At 42.7% G+C, this 18,883-nt stretch overlaps 1 protein-coding gene across 2 annotated transcripts in view; it reads left to right on the plus strand.

Annotated features, from left to right (window-relative positions):
• Sv2c (synaptic vesicle glycoprotein 2C) overlaps window positions 1–18,883 on the plus strand; it is a 131,184-nt gene that overhangs the window by 30,925 nt on the left and 81,376 nt on the right. For both annotated transcript variants that reach the window (XM_038323560.1, XM_038323561.1), the window contains exon 2: window positions 8,404–8,584. In XM_038323560.1, coding sequence (XP_038179488.1) covers window positions 8,404–8,584 — 181 coding nt within the window. The remainder of the gene's footprint in view (window positions 1–8,403; window positions 8,585–18,883) is intronic.

Raw genomic sequence — 18,883 nt, forward strand, 5'->3', positions numbered from 1 at the left:
TTGTCTCCACCTACCCAGTGTTGAGATTACAGATCACAGCTATGTACCACCATGCTTGGTGCTTGTCAGCGTTTTCAATGAAGAGTCTAATAAAGTGAGTGCTGAACTTGATTGACATTTTTGTGTTAATTCTACTTCAAACACAGAATTTGAATAGAGAAGTGGTAAGAAATTGAAAATTGTAGATAAGGAGGAAACCTGTTCCCCTTTAAGCTTTGAGTTGGGGTAAACTGAGGCAGCTGGGGAGGAGCCACTGAGATCAGCCCTTTATGGACTCTGATGGTGTTTGGCCAAGGGAAGGCCGTATTAATTCAGACAACATGCTGGAGGTCTGGAACTCTGTCCACAGGGCAGCAGATACAGGTGCTTCCATGGCAGTGGGCAGTTGTGAAGATGTTGAAGAAACCAGCAAGGGGAGAGCTCCTGCCCAAGACCAAAGCACAAGGCTAAGCCATCTTTGCAGAGTCAACCAACCATACACCCAGCCCCGCCCAAGCATTTGGCCCAGGGAGACTCTGAAAGACTGGCCTAAGACCTTACAACCAGTTGCTAAAGACAGACTCAAACTAGGCTTGAGCAGTTTGATGTCACTCCAAGGCTTTTTCCAGTATAGGCTGAAAAGTCCAAACCAGAATCTTTGCTAAAGGGAACTGGAGAGGGGGAGGCCGTGAGCTGTGGAATTGACCTCCAATAGCTTCTGATAGCCTTCAATAAGATAAAACTATTAGTAAGCGATCGGTGGCAGTCCCACTGACTTGTATATGCCTGGTTTCTTTTAGCACAAAGCATGTCTTCATGAAGCGTTGCCGTATCTAACCAAATCATGGCTGATATTTAGTAATGGAAAAGTTGACACAAAGTATAATATGCACAGGTCCTTAAATGAAGTGTTTAACATGTCCGCTTAGACTCATTTGAGAGTCTTGAGTACAGAGCGGTCTTTGCTCTAACGGGCTCTTCAAACTGGAGCTCACCCTTGTCTTTCTTGCATCCTCCCAGCTGTCAGTAGCTTTGATTTTTCAGGTTCACAATTCTTTCATGTACAGTGAGAACTTTAAGACATATACCCCCAATCTGAACACAGAGCCTTCCATTAGGTCTTGGCTTCTTTCAGTTATGTGGCTCACCTTTGTACGATGGCACTGATTCCTTTCTGTCTTCTTTCCGAAGTCCTAAGTTCACTCTCCTAGTAATAGTTTCCTTTCCTTTCATTCTCATGTTTCCCTGTGTGTGTGGTTGATTTGTAGGCAGATGTATAATTAGCAACAAGCAGAACCGGAACAAACAGGTCAAGCGCATGTGCAGCCCGCCTTTGGGGGGTCACAAACTGCCAGCAGTGGAAGCAGAAGAAAGGCAGATGAGTCACAACAGAAGACTTCCAGGGATGGGGCTCAGTGTGCTTGTTGGGGGTGGGCTGAGGCTGTTTAATCCAGTGAGTTAGATAAGCAAATCATGGCTAAATGGTATCAAACGAAAGGTTATTCATTTATTACTGTTTAAAGGCAGTACGCAGGTCGTACTCAAGACCCTCACAGTAGGCATAGGGATCGCTGCAGTGGGCAAGGGGGACTCAATTACTACCAGAAGGAAAAATAAGAATTTACAGCCAAGGAGAAAAGTTCCAAGGACCCTACGAGATGGGTGGATAATTACTAACGGAACACATCACAGGACTAGAGGACTTCTCACCTCGTTAGTCTAGCTGGACTCTTGCTAAAGGCAAATTAGGATGCCTAGACATCCGCTGAGGGGTGGTAGAGGGTGAGAAACCTGATTAGGTATCAAGGGATGTCACGTGTGGGTACGTGGAGGGGCGGCCCTGGCTTAGCAGAAGTCTTGCTAAAACTGAGCAATGCAGAGAGGAACTCAGGCAGCCAGAAGTGAGGGCCTGAGATGAGGAAAGTCCTCATCTGGATAGGTTAGGTCTAGGAGAGCATCTCCATCAGTGAGCTGCTACTGTAGGGATACCCTGGGTTTGGCGGAGAAAACTTCACCTTTATGGAAATGGTGTATCTGCTACTTATGAAAAGAGTAATATCTAGAAATATTGAGCACAATTGGGCAATAATGGTATGTTCTTTATTCTATGAATACAACAGCCTACATTATAGTAGTCTTTCCAAATGTTCCCAGAAATGTTGTTTTTATTCAAAATGATTCATTGCACTTTGACTTGGAAGTTTTAATATAAGAAACACTCCCCTCCCAGTGTAACAGGTGAACAGGATTATTATTGCCTCATGGAGATTTTTTCCCCCAGTAAGTTTAGCATGTCACCATAGAAAACTTTCCTTGAAAATCAATTTCTAAATTCATGGTGCAGTGAATTCTAAAGTCACCCGTTTGTCAGAGATAGCCAAAATGTTTAAAACTATTTTTAAAAGCCAATTGGTAGTTACTATGAGGGGAAAAAAACTATAGCCTGTTTCCTAAATTGTTCTGTTTTGTTTAAATGTGGTTTAAAATGACGTCAGGAGAAAAGATGTGACCCCCCTTCAGGGACTGTCAGGAGGAATCAAAAGTAGCTTAGCAGAGACGAAAATGGAAATGTGATATTTATCGGGGGAAACAAGGCTATGATTAAATCAAACTGAACCAGCCTGCACCTTAGAAAATGCCTGTAGGAGAATGTCACACTCAGGGCCTTGGGGTTCTTCTATGAAGACTAGGACAACAGTCTGGCCAAAATAAAATAAAATAAAATAAAATGGCCTTTGCCAGAGCCGGGGATCATGAGCTTGTGTCTCAGGCCAGGTTCAGCTTCCTGATGGCTTCACTGGATTAAATAAACTGATGAAAGAACCCACGTCACAGTCCAGGGCATTTTTCTATTGCTCTCCGAGAACTGGACAGGATGTTCACCTGCAGTCCTGAGGAAGACAGGTCTGGGGAAGGAGCCCTTTCTTTTGGGGGGGGAAGGAGGATTTTAAGACAGGGTTTCTCTCTGCAGCCCTGTCTGTTCTGAGAAGACTTGCTCTTGTTGACCAGGCTGGCCTCGAACTCCAAAAGTTCTGGGATTAATGGAGTGAGAAGCCATGCCCAGTGTAGGAGCCCTTTCTAAGCCTTCTGCTTGCCCCTTTGTAATCCCCAGCTCCTCCAGGGAGCTCTGACTGCTCCGTATCTTCCAAGGTAGAATATCCTGCAACCTATGCCCCCCAAAATATGTTAGACCCAAAGTAAGAAATGTATTTCCAAGGATGTTTAGGTGGAAAGCTTTCCAAGCCAATAGGACTTCCAGACCCACATGAGTATATGTGAGAACATTTAGGGATCAGGCTGAAGTGAACAAGTAGGACCCAGGAAGCGCAAGAGCCTGTGTTCTTATCAAAGTTCTTGGCCCAAAGGTCATAGTTTGAAGAAATATCTAAAAGGAGTGACTTTAAATTCCACCTTCTCACAACTTCTGGTCTTCTCCCATCTGAAAAGAGGGCCTTTGGCTGAGGCTCTTGATGGAAGAGTGTCTATGTGTTACTTTTAATGATTAATAAAGAAACTGCCTTGGCCCTTTAAGAGGACAGAAAATTAGGTAGGCGGAGTAGACAGAACAGAATTGTGGGAGAAAGGAAGCAGAGTTGGGCAGACACTTCAGGCAGTTGCCATATGCAGTCGCCATGCCTCTCCTCTCCGAGATGGACACAGGTTAAGATCTCTCCTGGTAAGCGACCACCTCGTGGTGCTACATGGATTATTAAATATGGGTTAATTAGCCAATAAGAGGCTGAAACTAATGGGCCAGGCAGTGTTTAAATGAATACAGTTTCCGTGTAATTGTTTCGATGTAAAGCTAGCCAGGTGGCGGGACACAGCCCTGCCGTTCCATCAACAGGCTCTGCCTAGCCCTGGCCAGCAAAGCATCATGGAGAAAGGAGAGGAAGGAGGCAGGGGCACATCCAGAATGTACAGCTACTGCAGGTTCTCAAGGACTCGCTGAACAATACCCTGAAAACAAAGTAGCAATTTGGACACAAGTAGAAAGTATAGTATGTCTCCTTCTACTCTGAGTGGTTACAATTTTATTCACACCAAGCCTTTGTAAACATTCAAATGTTTGGCTTTAACTAGACTTCATGATCAACAAGTGAAAATTCTAATCTCTATGTTCTTCTCTCAGATAAGCTGTTTGGTAGGTTGAATTCTTTCCATAGCTTGCCGAGTGGAATAGTATAGTTACCAATGCTAATATTAAACAAATATAAGCCACGAAAGATGCTACCTTCAGAGGGTAAGCATTTTTAACCAGAGTGAAAGAGGAAGGGATATACAGCTTGACCTTGCATGCCATTGTGACAAACCTGCCACTTGTGGAGGACTTTAATGCCATCTCAAGTTTTCCCTGTCACACGTTCCATTCTAAAAGAACTCCCCCAGGGTTTGCATGAGAATTAGCAGGCTCTCTCCACTGAGGCTTCTATTGGAGGATACACCTCCTGCTTTGGGCTCAGGCCAGATGACTCATTAAACATGCTCCTTAAAATATCCTGATCCAGTATCCTGATGAGCACTTAGGGGACCCTAATGCCCCCCAAGATGGCTACCTGCTTCACCATTGTAAGTCTAGCCTGTTTGTTGCCCTCTGAGCTACTTTTTGATAAGCCACTCTGTCTAGATTACAAACTATTCTCTCTCAAGAGGGTGAATATCCAAATGACTTCGTGACCGGGTGGTTGGAGGAAGTAGGGAGTCACGGGTAATTAGAGTCTAGGGGATAAGGAGGACCCAGATTAACTACACCTGCCTCCAGCACTCAGATTCACTTCTCTTAAATGGAACAAATTGAGGTCAACCAGAAGCTCAAGAGCTAGATCGTCTACTTTATACCATCCGGTTCTTGATTTAAGTGTAATAAGTAATTCCAAGGTGAGCTTGGCAGAAATAACAGCGGTGGTTTCCGGACTGGTAACAGGTATCCTGGGAATCAGAGTAGTTTTCACAACAGTGGGCATTTTCCTATAGCACCAGGTTTTAACCCTTAAGGTCCCAGATCAAAGAGAAGTCCAAAGGGTCCCAATGGAGGATCCAGAGCTACAAGGCCTGGTGTTTTCAACACACCATGAATCCTGAGAATCCTGCAGGCTTTAGCCTGACAAAAATAAACTTACTACCCTAATGTGCCATTTTTCTGTCTGTTTGATCATACTACAAAATCTATCGGTTCCCTCATTTATGACACAGGCTAATACCCACTCTTCAAGATTGTAGTAAAGTTTAAATGAGCCAAAGTGTGGCATGTTCTTCAAAAACCCAAAAGATGCAGAGTCAGCATGAGTAACAGCAGGGGTTATTACTCTCATTGAGAAAGTAAATGGAGTCTAGGTGCAGTGGCACCTGCCTGTAAGCCTAGGACTTGGGAGGATAAGGCAGGAGGGTCCTGAGTTCAAGACCTGCCTGGGCAACATAGTGAGACCTTTTTAAAAGGAAGGAAGGAAGGAAAGAGAAGAAGGAAAGAAAGAAAGAGAGAGAGAGAGAGAGAGGGAGGGTGGGACGGAGGAAGTGATGGAGGGAGGGAGGGAGGAAGAAAGAAAGGAAGGAAGGAAGGAAGGAAGGAAGGAAGGAAGGAGGGAGGGAGGGAGGAAGAAAGGAAGGAAGGAAGGAAGGAAGGAAGGAAGGAAGGACGGAGGGAGGGAGGAAGAAAGGAAGGAAGGAAGGAAGGAAGGAAGAAAGAAAGAAAGAAAGAAAGAAAGAAAGAAAGAAAGAAAGAAAGGTGGAAAATGGAAGGGAATGAAGAAAAATGCTAGTAAGTGGTTATGGATTGAATGCAGTTAGTACACTTTGCTGTGCCCTCCCTTCCTATAGCAAAGCAAAGGAGAGAGCCACAGAGGGATCGGATTAGTTTGGCATCATGGCAACTTTCTCTTGGGGCAGAAGGAAACTGAAGGACCTAAGGGGGTGAGGGGCTTTGTTTCTGGACCCCTAACTCTAAGCAAGACATTCACGTGTTTAAATCCCAGAAGCTACAGGTCACTCGCTCCTGACAATTAGACATTCACTTTCTTATGTGTAGATTTTTTAAAAAGATGCAGACACCATCACTAAGCAGCTTTGCCTCGATATCCTGAAAGGTGTGACTGGCAAGCCCATGCCTCTGAAGCTGTCAGTGTGGGCTAGGCTACCTACGCATTTCCTCGATGAGTCTGTCTACTTCGTGAGGATGTGTTCTTTAAACACATCTTCTGGGCACGCTTTGGATCTCATGATGTGAGTAATCTCTATTGAGAAGGAGGGGGTGTGTAGCCGGCCCTGTGGGAAAGAGGAAATGATGTCTGCCAAACATAAGGCTCAGTCCACTTCTTTGCAGTATCCCAGTCTGATTGGAAGCTGATTTTGGTAAGAAAAGAGTCTGGTTTACAGTTGACCCTTTCCATTCACCGTGGTTGTGTGAGCAGTTTGTATGATGGTTGGAAGGCCTTGCCCATTGTTTTCCTCCTGAGCCTCTTACTGACTCATTATGTGGTCACTAATAATTAAGGGGATGTTGCTATTTAAAGAGGCTATCTCTTAAACTAATCTCCATCAATAAATTAGCTCCACTTTTTTTTGCTTTCTTACATCAATGTCAGACTATCTGGAATATATATTTTAAAATAGTGCTTGACCAAGAGATTCATGCCTATAAATCCTAGCACCAAGGAGGCTAAGAAAGAAGGGCTAAGACCAAGGCAAGCCTGGACTATATAGTTAGTTCTAGGCCAGCCATGAATGTACATTAGGATCTTGGAGAAAGAGGGGGAGGAAGAGATGGAGGGAGGGAGGGAGGAAGGAAAGGGAAAAGATGGATGAAAAGCTGAAGGAACAATCTCTTTATTGCTCCTTCTAGACATAAGAAACCTTCGCTTGTGACTTTTCTCTTGGTCATTTCACCATTTCAGAAAGGCTTCTCGGGGCTGGAGAGATGGGTCAGGGATTAAGAACACTGTCTGCTCTTCCAGAGGACCTGACCTGAGTTCAATTCCCAGCTACCACGTGATGGCTCACAACCATCTGTAATGAGAGCTGGTGCTCTCTTCTGGCAGGCATGCATTCCGTAACACCGTATCTGTGTTAAATCAATCGAGAGTCAAGAGAGAGAGAGAGAGAGAGAGAGAGAGAGAGAGAGAGAGAGAGAGAGAGAGAGAGAGAGAGAGAGAGAGAGACTTCTGAACTAACATTTGCCACACCTAGGTATCTACAATGGCTGGAACGTTGGGATTTTCCTTTGGATGGTCTGTTCTTGGGTGGTATCTGGGTAATCTCAGTTTGTGGTCCTTCCAGCAACCAGGTATTGTTTCAGGGTAAACTACTGAGACTCAGGCCTCCCTTAAGCTTATCATGCTTAGGTCTTACACTGGCAGGTGATAATGGTTGGAAGTTGAGAGCTTCCTTTGGATGGTTTGCTCCTCATAGCTTATCATGGTTGGCTGAGTCCTACTGGCTGAGGAGATGGGTCAGCAGTTAAAAGGACCCGGGGTTCAATTCCCAGCACCCACATGACAGCTCACAACTGTCTGTAACTCCAGTTCCAGGGGATCCAACATGCTCACACAGATATACATGCAGGCAAAAACCAATGCACAGAAGAAATAAAAATAAAGAAACCATAAAAAAATCAAATATCTACTCACAGTGACAGCAAGGGGAACATCTAACTCCTAGTTTTCAGTTGTTTTCCTTAGGGGTTGAAGCCAACATTAACATTTCTTGATGTACTCAAACTGTTCCTTGTCTCAGTGAACTCTTGGCTCCAAAGACCTTCTCTGATGGGAAGAGCGAGAGAGCTAGAATCCATTATGTCTCATCCTTCTAATCACCAAGTCCACTCTCCTCAGCTCCGCAGAAAGGGCCAGAGTCTAGACTAAAAAGCAAACATGGAATCTTCTAGAAGAGTTAAGATCTGGCCTTAGCACAGGTCATTGGTGTAAGCAAAACTTTGTAACAGTTTGGGGGTCCACTTTGACCTTGGAGGGCCCTTGACTTGGTTTCTCATCTTGTCCTTGTCATGGTGACACACAGAACTTTTGGACCAGAAGTGGAAATCTGGAGTCAGACTCCATGATTGTTCAGTGAGATTTCTCATACCCACCCACTGCATACCCGTCCTCAAAAGGCTGGGGTGGAATGTGACCGTCTTACCTTCTACATGTGATGGCAAAGGAAATAACTTCCCATCGGTGCATCTGAGGGGTCAGGGTGGTCAAAGATCTGGCAAAGCTAACTTCCAAACTGTCAGCCAACCAACTGCTGTATCCCTAATGATGTGCTAATCACTGTATCCCTAACAATGTGCTAATCGCTGTATCCCTAACAACACACTTTTAGAGGTGTTTTCCCTATACAAAATGCTGGAGTGTGTTTTGTGCCCTGTTTGCTGTTACACGAGCTACTTGTCCCCAACCTCTGACCGGTTCTTTTGTTTTCTGTGTGTTGCAGGCAGCATAGTGTACCTCGGGATGATGGTGGGGGCCTTCTTCTGGGGAGGACTGGCAGACAAAGTGGGCAGGAAGCAGTCTCTCCTGATTTGCATGTCTGTCAACGGATTCTTTGCCTTCCTTTCTTCATTTGTCCAAGGCTATGGCTTCTTTCTCCTCTGCCGTTTGCTTTCTGGATTCGGGTAAGGTTTTTCTCCTTTCTATTTTATAGCGATGTGTTTACTCCCAATTGTAGAGTTATACTCTGTAAGGTCTTAGCACCAAGAAGGAAACTTGTAACATATTTCTGCTATTTTTGTGTCAGCCTAAGAAGCCACAGTGTTGATTCTTGGAAATGTAATTATAGACATTTAAAGCCGAGAAGGCACAGAGACACCCATGCTTCTGCGGCAGGTGGTGTTGTCGCTTAGCTCTAAGGCACTGGTTTGGCTTAAGTGGGAATTCTGTTTGCACAGCAAAACATGTTCAGAAGCACACATTTCTTTTAGAGATTTAAGTAAGAAAAAGCTGTGCCTATGACAACGATTCACATTATTTAGGGACTGCTCTTAAATACAGGATTAGGCTGTCTCAAATACTGTGGATTTTCCAGGCAGTGGTGGTACACACGCCTTCAATCCCAGCACTCAGGAGCTAGTTCCAGGACAGGCCCCAAAGCTACAGAGAGAAACCCTGTCTCAAAAAAACAAACAAACAAAAAAAAAAAAAACCTACTGTGACTTTATTGGTCTAGGTGGCCTATGTGTATTTAACTGTGGGGGCAGGGGGACTGCTTTAGGAAACATAGTAAGTTCTGATCGTAATTCCTGATTTGGATAGAGTTAACTAGAGTCCACTCCTAGCCATGTGAGAGGATGCAGCAGCATCAATGATAGAGCTATTTTCTTGAAGGAGACCGAAGCACGCACTTACTCAGGGTCCATAAGTGTAAAACCCAAAGTCCTGTTTATGAGAGTATGAGAACTCTACTTTAATAAGGAAAAATTAGTAGAAATATAAATTTCTGCCTCCCAATTCACAACTTAGAGATAATCTTTTCAAGATATTGTCAGGAACTATAGCTACTTTTTTTTAATGAAATAAGGGAGGCAAGATAGTTTATGAGTTTGAGAAGTTACCACCAGCAGCTGTTGATCACAACCTACAGAGCAGGACGCAATTCCTTGGAAGAAAATCAGAGGACCCCAGCACATTTTTCTCTCACATACCTACGCTCAACTACAGAAATAGTTTTCGGAATATTATCAGTACGTGTTGGGCACACTCCAAAGGGCTGGAGCCTGCAGATACAGGACAGCTCCTCAGCATGTTAATTGCCTGAGGGAAGATAGCCATAGGTTCTGTGAAGGGCAGTGGAGCAAGGTGTGACCACAATGTCCTGACCCTGTAGACTGATGTCTGTGAGTCACGTGGTTCCCAGAAGTGAAATAGAGAACTGTTAAATTCTTACTTGATCTGTATAAGCAGAGATGTTCCATATCGAATGAACAAGACTCTAAATAAACAAATTATTAAAAACAGCCATGGCTCCTCAGTCAGCTTCCAAGTGGGCAGCTTTACAGACCTGAAACTTGCATAAGGGAGAAGCCAAGTCCCCGTGAGGAAGGATACCACTATGTCAACAAAAATTAATTGTGAATATCTCTCACAATCTTCCTCCAAAGGGGGTGGCTATGCTTCAAGAAAAAAATAATTAAATAGAAGATAGGCTTCTCAGAATTTACTGGACCCTGACTGGATTCCAGTAAACCAAAGTGACATTGTAGTCTACCAGTCAACATAGGAGCTTGGATCAGTGACATTTTAGCTCAAGTCTGGCTCACAGTGGGCCAGGAATTCATCAGCTCTGTCTTGTGCTTGCTTGACTCTAAGGTTCCAGAATGTTCCATTGGAAGAGATACGCCTGGCAGTGGCAGAGTCTCATTTGGCAGAGCATCTGCCTACCAGGTCCATTCATCGCAATCATTAGAACACAGAGAGAAGTCCTGGGTCACTAAGACCACACCCTGCATGTTACAGATTTATAACTGAGATCGGCTATAATCAGTCCTGTTAACTTGCAACATCATAATTAAGTCACCTGGACCTTCCAAATCCAAGGCTTAGATGTCTTTCTGTTGTGTTTGCTGTAAATGCAGCAGGGACTCGGGGGAGGTTTGATTTTAGGCTAAGATCTGCCTGGGCTTGTGGTTTCACTGTCTCTAAATGGTCAAATGTGTTCCCAGTGTGTTCTTGTCCCCCTGCCCACCCTCTGGATAGCATCTCACTATGAGTCTCAGTGAATGGCCTCAGCACATGATCATCCTGCTTCAGCATCTCAAGTGCTGGCATTAAAGGTGTGTGCTGCCAAGCTCAGATTTCTGCTCTTCTTTCTTTTCACCAAGCTGACATAATCTTTGTGACTTGAAATGTTTATTCTGTACAAAAAGATTTTCCTGCTGGGTACACCAGTGTTTGTCGGGGTGAGGAATAGGATCTCACTAATTGTCCGTCTGTCTTTTATTTTCTCAAATGAATCTCACACCAAGGCAACACACGTCCCTCTTTGTCCTTTGTTACAGACAATTAGAAAGCTGGGAAATGGAGTTGGCACCGTTAATTCATTTTCATTTGCCCCAGAATTAAATTATTTGTTTCCAGTCACTGTTAATTAAGGGAATGATAATGTGTTGGATGCCAGGCAATATCAGATTTGGGAGCTGCTCACTGAGAGTCTGGCACTCTTGAGCCTGCTGGTCAGGAGGAGAGTGGAATAGCAGCAGTAATGACAGTAAAAGTTCTTTGTGTCAGTGCACTGGGAATGAAAGAAGAATCATGTCTTCCAGCGTGAGTGGAGCCGAGCCACGCATGCTTCATACCTGTGTGTGGTGTTCATCACCTGATCGGGTGTCAGTGAGATCACTGTGGCTGTGTGGAATTCCTTGCCATTAACCAGGATTCTCCCAGAAGCTTTATTTTTACAACTGCTTCCAAAAAAAAAATCTAGACATTCAGATATGTTTTCCCTTAATTAGAAATTCAAAGCTCAGGCAGGCTGATATTTCCAATTGGTCCACAGTTCCTGGGTTTTCTGATTTTTAGTCTGATTCAGAACTATACCGTTTTCCATTCAAAAATGTTTTCCCCTAAGAAATAGTTTACTGACCACATTAAGAAAGTGAAAATTAATTTTTAAAATTTGTAAGATTTCTAAAATGTGTCTTATCAAATACCTGAAGAGTGCTTGCTTTGTGAGAGGTGATGGATTTTGCATTATATGCAAATTGACTGATCGAAACCTCATTGGTCCCCATAAGGAAATCAATCATGTATGCATGGCTATGTAAATATTGTAGATGAGGAGGGTGAAGGACATGAAAGTGTGGTGACCACCCGGGGGCACACTGTGACTGATCTAGCCAGGCTTCAAACCCAGGCTGTCCAGCTCCAAAGCTGGTGGTCAAAACCAAGCTTGCTGTGTCTGAGACTCAACCAGAAAGGACTCTGCCTGTGAGTGGCACCACATCCCAAACAGGATAGGTGCTGCTAAGTGTTTTAACAGATCTGTCCAGAAAGATTTCTGACCTCAGAAAACTGAATGGAAAGACTTTTGCCATCATATGCTTGAACTATCTTTAATTGAAAAAATAATCTCAAAAAAAACTATACGCAGGGGATTAATGTTTTCTTAGAAGATTTGTTTTTCAACATGGTAACCAACTGGCTACAAGTAGCTACCAAATACCTTAAATGTGACTTGTCTAACTGTAATGTATTTTTTTATAAGTGCAAAAATCTCTTACTCTACAATTTGAAGACTTGGGGCATTTAAAAAAATGTACTATCTCATGGATAATTTTACAGTTAATATGTGTTGAGCGATAATACTCAGTAAATGAAGATATATTAAGATTAACCTTGATTTTTTTCCCCTTGCTTTATTATATCTTCTAGAAAACACTTAATTATACACATGGCTGTGCTCAGTCTGTATTTCTCTTGGAAGGTACTGTCTTAGACAGTGCCCTTTGCAAGGCTGACCTTTTTTAGCAAACCTTATCTTCCAGTCTGCCCTGTGGTAAAGGTAGTGTTGATCCCATTGGGAAAGGAATGGAGCAAAATAGCTTCAACACTCAGAGCATCCTGTGACTACACAGTAGACATCGCACCCTTTAGAATTCATCCTTAGAGCTTCTTGTGGGTGGAATCTTGTGATTTTTGTCTACAGCTCTAGCAAATGGTGGTCTGCTTCATGCAGAACTTCAAGGGACAAAGCAGGAGATGGGTAATAGGAGGACGGGTAAGTAAGGCACCAGGCTGCTTCAGCAAGTGCATATGTATCCACAGATGTAAAGGCTTAGGGGAACCAAACTGACTGTAAACAGGTTAGAAGAGTTACACTGATTTTTGTTATCATCTTTGGTTAGCAATGCACAGATGCCCAAATTATGCTTACAAATCAATGTTTTCAAATGACCAAGTTTCCTACAAAAGTATAGCTTATGGCAGCATTGATAAAATAACTTTCTGTGTCAAAAATTTTCTATTATGGTTTTGGAAATTAGAGAACTAAAGTTCTCCACTGGCTGAGAAGATCTTTTACCAATAATATGCCTGTCTCACTTATTTCTAGCTTGATTTATTAAAGCAAACATGTGCCTTCTAATCAGCATAGCACCCTCGTCTTCTGTGTCAACCTAGCCTGCTCTACAGTTTGCCAAGTGTGCTCTTTCATCTAAGCTGGAGCAGCCATAGACATGGATGTGTGAGTGTCACTGTGGTAGGATATGGACTCCTTTGGGTCTATGGCCAACAGCAGCATAGCTGCATCATATGGAAATGCAAGCTAATACAGTCATTATGAAAATCAGTGTGGAGGTTTCTCAAGAAATTAAAAGTTAAAAATAGATGCCCACATCTCTTGAGCTATTGCTTGGATTGTTTCTAAATTCTGGGCACAATTTAAAGCATAACCAATTGCTTCCGGATTGCTGTGTAATTTGACTGGCAGCACAAGAGCTTCCCTCCTTTCTGCTGATTCTCAGCGAGGATTAACAGGCTATTTTCCAAGGGAGTTATTTGTGGCTGTGATGCCTGGCACAGTCTACACCACACACTGTGCTTTGTATATGCCCGTAATACTTGTCTTCATAAAAGCTGCCAGGTCTGCCCACTCCTGGTGGGTTTTGAACCCTGCTTATCCTCTATGTGGGACATGGAGTTTTACGGTTATTCCTCAACCTGTTCAATTACGTTCTCACATAATTTCCCACTTCCTAACAAAAATGCAAGGTAAAGGTAAAGGATTATCTGAAAATTACATTGTGGAAAAACTAGAATTAAAGTCATTAAAGTCTTCTTTATATGTGTGTGTTTGTGTTGTATACATACGTATGCGTGTTTTTGTGGGTATGCTCACTCACTGGGTGTCTGTGGGGAGGCCAGAGATTGAAGTCTGGATGTTTTCCTTTGTTTCTCTGCCGTGTTTGTTTTTTGAGGCACGATCTCTCACTGAACCTGGAGCTTACAGTTTCAGCTAAATTGTCTGGCCAATTCTTTGCCCACGATCCACCTATCTCTGCCCGAGTGTTGGGATTATAGGAGTACTCCAGACTTCAATCTCACATCCTCAGCACCCATGAGCTGAGCCAGTGTCCCATTCATGACTTCATCTTAGTTACTGGGAAACATAAAGCCAGAGATTGTTGTAAAAAAAAAACCCAAGGTTAACGTTACTTACCAAAATTAGTATTATTAATTATTTAAAATTTTATTTTCCCAACTCACAACTGCCAGCTATCAATATTCAAGTTTATTTGTACAAATTTATTTAAATTTATTGCTGGATAGTTTTCTTCCTGTGAAATATGGATTTCAATGGTTATTCCTTCTGTGACTCCTATCACCAAGGGTTAATTAAGATTTGACATTTTTGGAAGCTCGTAAGAGGCATTTAATGTCTGTTATTGAGAAAGTTCCTTATAAAGTACTGCTCTGATTGCTTCATTTTTGTAAACATTCCCTCACAGACTCTGCAAAGAAAGGACCTTGAGCAGCTTTTAATAACAGCTATCATGATATAATGAACAATAAGTTTCCATGGTAAGAAATTTAGGGATGTCTCACCCATCAAATAGTATAAAAATAATTATTCAATCCTTGCATTATGGATTTTTAAAATGAAACTAATTATATTTTTCACATTAAATCTCCATTCACTGTAATTGTTTCTCATCCTTAGCACTGTTAATGCTTTGGGCTGCGAAACTCCTTCTTCCTGGGGACCTGTCCTGTACAATGAGAGATGCTCAGCATTCTCCCATTCTCCCCCCCCCCAACCTTCTTGAAGCCAGAAGCATATCCTGAGTTGTAACAATTCACATTGCCTCTAGCTAGATCTAGACATCTTTAGTCATCCACAGCCATGGTTCAAAGGAGAAAAACAAAAACCAAAACCACTTTTAAGAGCTTCCGATACATGGGCTGTGAGAATGCCCACCAAAATATTTATCTTTGATGTGTTCTCAGAAACTATATCCTAATGTGCAAAACATCAAAACAAATATGAGGTGTATTGTCCCTCGTATTTGACCATTTTAGCTAGCATATGGATTTTGTTGCTTTCATACATGTGTGTCATTGTGCTTTGCTGGCATTTACCTTCCCACCTGCTCTTGTTTGCCCCCCCTCCGCCCCCCGCCATAGTCCTCCTTCCTCCCCCAGAGTGCCTTCCTTCTGTTTTTGTGTTAGGCATACTGTTTTGTTCATTTATTTCTGTATTTGAGAGAAAACATACCATATTTGTCTTTCTGAGTCTTATTTATTTTGCCATCCACAAATCACTTGATCTCATCCTTCTTCATGGCTGAATACGGCCGGCTGTGTTGTGAAGATGCACCACACTCTCTTTATCCACTCACAAGTAGAACAGCTCCCCGAGGAAAGAAGATCACCCAACCCAGTCTATGAACAGCGGATGGTCAGTTGTTCCACATCTGGACTGCTGTCAACAGTGCCCTGTAGCCACGGATGTGCAGATGCCATTGGGGTATGCCAGCTTAGACTCCTTTGGTATAACATCAAGAACTGAAAGAGGTGGATTGTGTGTGGTAGTTTAATTTTCGGGGTTTTGAGGAACCCAAGGATACTGATTTCTGTCATGACTAACTGACTCACATTATCACCAGCAGTGTCTAAGGTTCTACCTCCTTTTAGTCCATATTTATTGTTGCTGTTTTTCTTTATGGTAAAATCTGATTAGACAGAAAAGTGTTACAGTAAAACAGCAACAGAAAACCTTTATTTTTTTAATTTGCAAATATTGGAAGGAGGGCTGTTGGCAGTTTTATCTTGCCATTGTCAGTATTTGTAGAAACTAAATTATACTTCTAAGACATGAGTGCACCTGTTTTGCCTCTTGTCAAGAAAATTTTATTGATGATAATTATTGCAGCTATCACATTTTTATGAAAAGGATCAGGTGTTTTAGAATCTCCTAGAATGTCCATCAGGATTGCCCATCACCTTCTGATCAGCCCCAAGTGAACTCTTCCTGCAACAAGGACCACCAAGGTGTTTGGGAGAAGGGTGGTCACAGTGACTAAGGCACACAGTGACTCGGGAACACTGGGAAGTGTGCTGGTTCAGGACTTGCATCTCAGTGTCCTCGGCTTCTTTTGTGGTCAGACTGATTTGGGAAGGGGTGCGTGCCCTTGCTTTTCAGGATGTTTAAGTCACTAGAACAGCACAGTCCAGTAGAGCTGGTGTGTCTACTTCAACATGGAAAAGTCTGAAAACGTTAGGAGTAAATACGTAGTTCATGCCCACTGGGCCAGGTACAGGGGACACAACACACACCAGGCTGTTTCCACCTTCACCTTGAATGGAGTATGACATATCAGAGACAGGTAACATGGCAGGACATGGGATGATTTTCCTCTGAAAAGAGCAGGCTACAGAAGATGGTAATATTTTCCCTAAAATAGACGGCCAGCCCCAATAAGAGAGTGGATGTTTGGATTGTTTAATAGATCATGGAGAATAGAGAATTTTGCAAAGGATTGACTAGCATCCCACACTAACTGCTCAGATTCATTTATCCTTAATTAGAGTTCTTTGCGGCCTGGTGTACAAACAGATTGGGAGTCATCCATGAACAAAGGACCACCTTAGAAAAAGGCAGTGCATCAAAATGAGCTTGACTATGGAATACAACATTTTTCTCTTTTTAACTCTGACTTACTGAAAACTAACAGACAGTCTTAAATTTTTAGCCATGTAGGAATACATTTATCTCAGTTTCAAGGTGCCTGATGTATCTTGGTGTGTAATTTTGCTTTCATAAAGTATGAGTTATAACTGTCCCATTCAGAGTGTCCAGAATTCTAATAAACTGTTAATTAGGATGTGAAGGGTCTCAAAACTCAAGATTCTTTTCTGCCCTGAAAACCGGTGCCAGGGCTAGAGACATGGCCCAGTGTGTGAACACCCTTCTCATGTGCACAAACATGAGGGGATGAATTTGAATCCCCCAAAGCCACGTCAAAGCTAGATGCACAGCGTGAGCACCGAGAGAGGTGGGAAGTGGCGATGAGACCCCTGGGAAGCTTGCAGGAGAGCCACCCCGTAATATGCAATGGCAAGCCAACCAACACAGAGATTCTGTCTCAAACAGGCAGAAGGGAAGGGCCAACACCAGGAGTTGTCTTCAGACCTCCAAATGCACACCCATATTCATGCACACTAATGTGTGCACGAGCGCGTGCGCGCAAACACACACACCATATGAGGGGGCAGCAATGCTACAGAACAGGAACTTAGCGTGACATGATTTGTGAGGGAAACATTGTATTTCCCACTCAAACTGTGTGTTGCTACAAAACCATCTAAAACCTGTTCAGACATTGCTGAATTTTAAAAGTGACCTAACATGAGCTTCATAAAACAACCAAGCAGAATTAGGAGTCTCTTGTGGTATTGAGCCAGCCAGTTCTCACTGCCAACCACATGCATGTTTTTCGTTTGAGGATTTGGTTGGTAGACTGGGACCTGGTGGCTGCCCATGTGTGGGCTGATGTTAATCACCATGTCTTTCATCAGAATTCTTTTTGAAGTTGTCCATTAGGAATTTTGGAAATAAGGCTTTAAGCAAGGAACTTACTGCTGATTCTTTGCTAGAAATGCACTGTGGGTCTGGGGAATATTGTACTGTACTTACAAAGCATGCACAAGGCTCTGGGGTTTGTGAAGCACCAGGAAACCAAGCAAGGAAGGATGGGAGAGGGGGGTAAAAGGAGAGAGGGAAATAAAAGGAAGACAGGTACTATGACCCATTTTGATACACATGAAAATATGTATATAATGAATATAATTATATATGTTAATGTAGACCACAAATGTTTATAGAAATAAAGCTTTCATGGAATGGACTTAAGCTTTTCCTTATTACTTAAATTGCCATCGAATATTTTCATTTCAATCCTATTTCCTAAGAAGCTATAGAGATTACTAAACTGATTTCATGGCTCATAGACTGAATGAATTGAGCTGAGCAGCCTGTCCGTGTCCACTAGTGGATGACTGAAGCATCGTTGTAAGTGGGAAAGATACTTAAAACGATGCTGTATTTGACCTCCCATTTAATGTGAAGAATTATACATCCAGTGCTTCATTTGGTCAGGCCAATTTGTTGCAAAATGACCTTTCCTTTAATTGCATTTGCTGAAGGCATGACTAATAATCCTTTATTGTATTAAAGGCTCAACAAAAATCAGTTGCTAGATGGATGGACATGTTTTACTCTTTGGCATTACATTATTTGAAATGTCAATAGCAATTTACCTTATGGTACCATAAATGGAGGAATACATACTTGTAGGGTAGATCCCTAGGAGCTAGCACTACACCCTGGCTGTGTTGTTTCACATCTTTATGTGTGTATAAACACATATGTATGTATACGTAGTGATATGTAAGTAAAGCCTTCATGTCCAGCGTTAAGTGACATGTTTAGTAGAGTCTTTGTGTCTGACTTAAGGAGAAATGTTTCAGCAAAGCCTTTGCTATGTTTGAGTTAATCAATAGAGGCTAAGAAATTGTTTTGAGACCATTTGAACCTTGGAGAAATGTCTCTCTGGAGACTCTGCACTTGGTACTATGGGAAAGTTTGCAGCTGCATTGACCTTGGTTCTAAGACACTCCTGGTAGCCCTGGCTAAACACTCCCGGCTAGCCATGATGGAAAGGGACTAAGATCTGTGTGGTTGTCTGCTTTCATGGGCAGCAAGAACAAGATAACTTTGTTCATTGGAACCTTTTGCAGCCTCATCTAACATTTTATGTTTGAATAAAGTAACTGGAGTGAGCTATCTGGGTGTCAGTGTTTTCCAAGAAAGCTGAACCCCTCTGCTTCATCGGAAAATAAAGGCTTAGATCTTGGTGAGCTTCTCTATCTACTATGGCACCTACAATCCAACATCAAACAATATGTATATGTGTATACGC

The sequence above is a fragment of the Arvicola amphibius genome, chromosome 3 (genome assembly GCF_903992535.2).
Source record: "Arvicola amphibius chromosome 3, mArvAmp1.2, whole genome shotgun sequence".
NCBI lineage: Eukaryota > Metazoa > Chordata > Mammalia > Rodentia > Cricetidae > Arvicola > Arvicola amphibius.